General features: G+C 36.8%; 3 protein-coding genes across 3 annotated transcripts in view; all 3 read left to right on the forward strand.

Moving 5' to 3' along the window:
* Positions 1-1286, forward strand: part of LOC109538714 (calponin homology domain-containing protein DDB_G0272472) — a 6123-nt gene extending 4837 nt beyond the window's left edge. Inside the window, exon 10 of the mRNA XM_019906084.2 lies at positions 1072-1286. Coding sequence (XP_019761643.2) covers positions 1072-1220 — 149 coding nt within the window. The 3' untranslated portion in view covers positions 1221-1286. The remainder of the gene's footprint in view (positions 1-1071) is intronic.
* Positions 1287-1674: 388 nt separating this feature from the next.
* LOC125503986 (larval cuticle protein LCP-17-like) lies at positions 1675-4588 on the forward strand (the record flags this gene model as incomplete). Its single annotated transcript, XM_048665257.1, is given in 3 exon segments — positions 1675-1705; positions 1791-1927; positions 4227-4588. Coding segments are annotated over 3 exon segments (472 nt in total), but the record flags the coding sequence as incomplete, so codon positions are not given.
* A 248-nt stretch (positions 4589-4836) lies between these two features.
* The window catches only part of LOC109538686 (lysosomal alpha-mannosidase), a 7269-nt gene continuing 6093 nt past the window's right edge, over positions 4837-6012 (forward strand). The window contains exons 1-2 of the mRNA XM_019906043.2: positions 4837-5086; positions 5168-5249. Coding sequence (XP_019761602.2) covers positions 4876-5086; positions 5168-5249 — 293 coding nt within the window. The 5' untranslated portion in view covers positions 4837-4875. The remainder of the gene's footprint in view (positions 5087-5167; positions 5250-6012) is intronic.

Genomic DNA, 6012 nt, shown 5'->3' on the forward strand with positions numbered 1-6012 from the left:
GGCAGAATACGACTCGCTACATCTTTTCCTAAGCCGTCATTCAGATCTTAGCATAAGAGTTGCTGAAGGTGTTTCATGAGTCGTGTACAAACTTTGAAAATGTGTACAATGAATGTCGCAAAAAAACTTATTAATTAAAAAATTAAAAAAAAATTAATTAAGTTTAATTTTGTTACTTATCATTTGTTACGGTTCATCTCTCCCTGTGTGGTCCAATTGTCCCAAATTGGTGGTTCAACTATCCCGCAGCTTTCGGGTTAGTTGGACCACATAACGGTTTTTTATTTTATTTTTTTGTCAGCAAATGTGTTCGAGTTTTTAGTATTTAGTTACAGTTCTGATTGCGGTTAGTTAAAATGTTTGTGACAACATTTTTTTTACGTCAATAAAGCTATTTTTTGAGAAGATAGAGTCGAATCAAAAAAGGTGGTTCATCTCTCCCGGAATTACTCTATCTGAACAAAGATTTCTAGTCTCTTCCCAAATTTGATTGTCCTGACTAATCACCTGTTAGGCCTAATTAATTTTAGAATGTTTAAAAGTGTTGCAATTGTGATGTACTTTAATGTGTGATATGATGAGGCTGTTGACGAACTGTGATTGTTTCTTAAATTAATGAATTTTTTTGTATCTATGTTATTTTAGAAAAACTGATGATGGTGGAAAAATACACTGAAACGTATTTTAATTGATAAACAAAGACAATAAATGACTGAAACCCAGGAATTAATTTTGATTTGGAATTTAAAGCAAGATATGGGATGGATTCATTCAAAAAAACCGACAATATGAAATTGGTTCCGAGCTGTTAACTAATCGGAGCCAATTTCATATTGTCGGTTTCTTCAAATTAATCCATCCCATATCTTGCTTTAATTCCCATTTTCGTCTCACGAGCTAAGCACATATGGATCAATCGCAATATTTAAAGTATATTCAAATCAGGAATTTATCGGCCAATAAACAAATAATACGTGCTTAAACAGTCTCGAAATTATTAGAGTTCGATGCTTTGCATGTAACAGCTAGGAAATTTATTATTGGGGCCCTGAAAACCAATATTTGCATTAGGTGGAGAGATATCCAGTGGAGATGATTGTGAGAAGCTGCGCGAAGAACTGGAGGAGCTGCAGAAGGAGAAACGAAAGCTGGAATCAACCGTTAAACAACTGCAGGGTGAAAGCGGCTCTAAAGTATGTCCTGGCGGTTGTAAATCTTAGCACGTACCGACAAAATGTCTAGTCTAAGACAGTCTTTGGATTGTACAATACAGTTTTTTAACAATACGTTTTTTAATGGCATTCTTTAACATCCTAAAGCCAACAGCCCGAAGCTAAAAGACATCATGAAGAATTATGTTCTTGCCTGAAAGTGATTAAAATTTACAAGCCTCTTCACAAGGCGGCTGAGTACCGGATGAATCAATACGAAGAAACAGATTTTATCTAAACAGCCGCAGATCTGATAGTCCCAACAATGACCACTTGAAAATCTACGCAAATTCATCGCTACTTCAAATGTCTGTTATAAATAATTATCCAGTTCCCTTGTTGGCCCCTGCTTCGATTATTTATGTCTTGTGTTTTGCCATCAATTAATTATTCACCCGCCCAACAATATACAAACAGTAAAAATCTCGTATAAATAAAAATGAGTGCTCGGAAAATTTTCAGTCTCCTTGATGATGTTGATTGGCGGTTCAAACGTAAGTAAGGCCAAAGAAAAAGTCGGTTGAGTGCCTATTCGAACTTTGTCCACTAAAAGTGAAAAACACTCGTAAACATTTCTAGATAATGTTGGAAAGTTCAATGATTTGGATGATCATGTGGGCAATTTTACCTTCTACAACATCATTTTCGTTGTATCATGCAGCCAAAACATTGAAATTCGTTTCGGATTTGCAGCCGAATAGCAATTACGAGTATGCGTAAGTATTATTATTGCTGCGTTCTGAAAATTTACTCGTTGTTTAGAATAACTCTTCCAGAATAACTTGTACAAAACTCAAGTTGCTGCTTGATTTGGTTGCGGAGATACACCTGTTTTTAAGGATTGGAGTTGTGCGTGAGTCAACTGCAAGTTTGAGTTCGTTTGAAAAATCAACCAGTAAATGCCTTCAACTCAAATTTTGCCAATCGGAAGCCTCATTTCCTCTAATCACTCAATAACAATTTCAAGTTACTATTTGCTGTTATTTGGAAGTTATAATTTTTTTCATAAGGTGGTGCAGGTGTCTTTTTTTATATTGACATTTTCGACCGCAAGTTTACCACAGACATTTAAAAATCATTGAGCCCTGCTATTTTTTCCCAGTTCGAGCTATTCATAGCTTGATTCTTTGTAAAGGCTTTGCAGCAGTTTGAAGCTGAAACTCGCACGAGTTGGCACGCAAACCTACACCCGTTTGTTCAAGAGTTTGCAGATATATTGAATATAGAAAACATGGGTTTGACATCGTCTGAAAAACCCATGAACTAACTATTGGTTTAAACTCAAATTTCACCGATCTGTAGACTCATCTACTCTAATGCCTCTGTAACATTTGAAGTTGTTAGTTGCACTTTTCGGGAAGTTACAATTTTTTTCTTAAGAAGTTGCAAGACATTTTCGACAGAACATGAAGCGATTTTCAAAAATCAATAAGCCCTTGGATTTCTATCTAATTTTGCATGCTAAAAGCTTCGCTTTGCCCAAATACCGTCTAGCAATTTGAAGCTGAAACTCAACTTGCTTGTGGAGTTAAACATGTTTTTCTAAGGGCTTACAGATGAACTGATTATGTTCCCCACCGGTTTGACTTTGTCTGAAAAATCAGTTAGCTTTTGCATTAAACTCAAATTCCACCCATTTGTGGCAATACCTTTTGTAATTGCTGTGTGAAAGTTTCAAGTTGAAACTTGTTTTTGGTTGGAAGTTACGATTTTTTCCCAAGACCCCCATTTGTATTGATAGTGTCCAGTTTACCAGAATGTGGAAAATGATGGGCCATTGGACACGAGTAATATTTCCTTAAAATGCAAAAAGCTTGATATTTTGCAATCACCCTGTAAAATTTCGGCGGGAAACTGCAACTTGTGTGGAAATGATGCTCTGTTGCCTAAGATTTTTCAATCGCGCAGATTGTCCAGCGGAATTTAAAAAATCCGGTCCTTCTATTCCTGTCTAATTTCACGGGTTGAAAGTTAAGTTTTTTGTAAACACCCTGTAGGAATTTGAAGGTGAAACTCGAACTGGTTGAGAAGTTAGGCGCGTTTGTCCCAGAGCCTGCAAATTGGTTGATTGAGAAAACTGGAAGAAGAAGAAGTTTGAAATCCTCTAAAAAATCGTTGAATTATTGGACTTGGCTTAAATTTCACTAGTTCATAGACGGATCTTCTGTAATCACTCCGAAGAAAATTGAAGTTGCTAATTGCATTTGTTTGGAAGTTACACATTTTTTCCCAAGAGGCTGTAGGTATATTGATTACGTCAACCCCAGTCTTAATAGAATGTGGAAAATCAGCCAGCCATTGGATCTCCATAAAATTTCCGTAAAGTATACCTTTGTCCCTCACAACTACGTTGTAGCAAATTTTGCAGGCAACTGAAACTTGTATGGAAGTTATATTTTATTGCCTAAGAGTCTGTGCTTGTATTGATGTATCGACCGCAAGTTAAGTGGCAGTTGAAAAATCAACAACTACTTCACTTTTTATCTAATTTTACCCGTTCAAAGCCTGACATTTCGTAAACACTCTGTAGAAATTTGGAGCTAAAACGCGAACTGGTTCACCAACCATATATATATATAACTCCCCAGTTGTACCCTTTTTTCCAAGGGCTTGCAGATATATTGATTTTATCACAAGTTTAACATTGTATCATAAGTCAAATTTCGCGAGTCAGTAGACTTACATTTTGCAAACACCCTGTAGAAATTTTCAGTTGCAACCTGCTATTGGTTGGAAGTTAAGCGGTTATTTCTAAGGGGCGGACGATGGGTGTAAAAAGTGAAAAAAGCTGTTGAATTTCCGGCAAATTCCTTTCAAAAGCCCCATTTTTTGCAAACACTCTGTAGAAATCAAGAATCAAAACTGAAACTTGGGTAAAAATACGAATTCTTATCTGAAACATTGAGCATGTTATAAACCGCGAGCTAAACACACTTAACAAAAAAAAATCGCTTTTTTCGAACACTCAGTATTTTCCACCATTCAAATGACAATACAATTCCTCATTTGCTTTAGCTTTGAAACCGACAAAGGAATCCGCATCCAGCAAACAGGAACAATAAAAAATCTAGAAACCGATAAAATCCCGCAGGTGACTGGATCCTTCTTCTATCATTCTCCAGAAGGACTCCCCATTCATCTAGAATATATAGCAGATGAGAACGGGTTTCAGCCACATGGAGCCCATCTTCCGACTCCTCCACCCATTCCGTTGCAGATTCGACGAGCCCTGGAATGGATCGAGGAGCAGAAGAAGAAGCAGGCTCTTGACGATATCAAGCAAAGCTTTTTTGAGAATGTGCAGAAACTGAGAGGCTGATTAGCGACAGTCTTATCGATTTTATATGGCAGTTATTAGATACAGCTGTGCAATCGTCCACTTGATTTTTTGTTTTTCCAACACTCAAACCAACACTTTGATAACAACAGTTTTTTACGCTCGACTTTGCCATGGACGATTAAAAATCGTTGTCAATAAATTCCATTATTGCTAAATTGTCTGTCTAAAACTTCCCAACAATTGCTCCCGCCTCTTGAGGCAAAGTCGCACAAATTGCTTCTATCAAGTATTTGTTGATTCCACTCCACTTCTTTATCGGTCCACAGTTGCACTTCGATAAGGCTTTAAATATGGCTCAGTCAGGGCTCTGCCTTCAAGTCGATCATGATGAGATCAACCGTGCGTGTTCTGTGCTGCTTGCTGGTGCTGGTGGCTTACTCAGCTACAGCTTTTCGCATCAAAGAGGTCCAAGATGTGCTGAACAGTTGCGTGCAATGCCACGATACCGACCCCGATAAAATCAATGTGCATTTGATTCATCATTCGCACGACGATGTCGGCTGGCTGAAGACTTTGGATCAGTACTACTGGGGACGTAAGTTGATGACTTCAAAAGATTTCCTCAAATATACCGCGTGATTCATCAAGAATCTATAATTTGACTATGGCTTTCCAGTGAACAATGGAGACGCCAATGTGGCAGTCCAGAACATTCTCACTTCCGTTGTTAAGGCCCTGTGGGAAGTACCCGAACGAAGGTATAATCTTGAATGAAGTATGAAAAATGAAAAATGAAAAAAATGTGAAACTCCAAAACATCCACAAACTACCCCTGACCTTCGTTCAGTTTGTGGCAAACTTTCTCCACGAGAGAAAGTTTTTCATAACTCTGAACGAAACAAAATTCTCCATCCGATCCACTCTTTACAACCTATACACAGCTGATGTTCCAAAAAGTCTCCATTCCAAAGTTGCTCTTTTCGCAAGTCGTGATAATAACTAGAAAAACCGTCAACACAAACACTCCATTTTTGGGTATTTCGCCTCAAAAATTTTTGTCTTTAAAAAAGAGAGAACTTCCTCACGTCTTTTATTACAGATTGATAAATAGTGCTCCTATTTTGCAATAAGAACGAATTATTTATCAAAAAGTAATCAACAACTATCACCTAGAGGGTATCCTGCGACACACTTAGGCTCAAGCTGTAAGGGAAAATTCCAATTAGTAGAGAAATTAATTTGAAAAATTACCTTGATGTTTCGATAGCTATTTTCTGCTATCGTTATCAAAAGAACCTAAATGAACCTAAAAAAGAATATGTTAATAAATTGTGTAACAATAGTAGGATAATAGAATATATGAAAATTCGCTCTGATAATTCGTCTGTGCAAATTGTCAGTTATGTGACTTTGACTTAATAATGAGAATACAATTAGAAGTAAAATTTCAGTAACAAAACCTCATGATATAATTGAAAATACAAAAAATGTAATTTATAAAATTCCTTGCGAATGCAATAA

The sequence above is a fragment of the Dendroctonus ponderosae genome, unplaced genomic scaffold, assembly GCF_020466585.1.
Source record: "Dendroctonus ponderosae isolate FM_Combo_2020 unplaced genomic scaffold, Dpon_F_20191213v2 Dpon_F_20191213_3, whole genome shotgun sequence".
Lineage (NCBI taxonomy): Eukaryota > Metazoa > Arthropoda > Insecta > Coleoptera > Curculionidae > Dendroctonus > Dendroctonus ponderosae.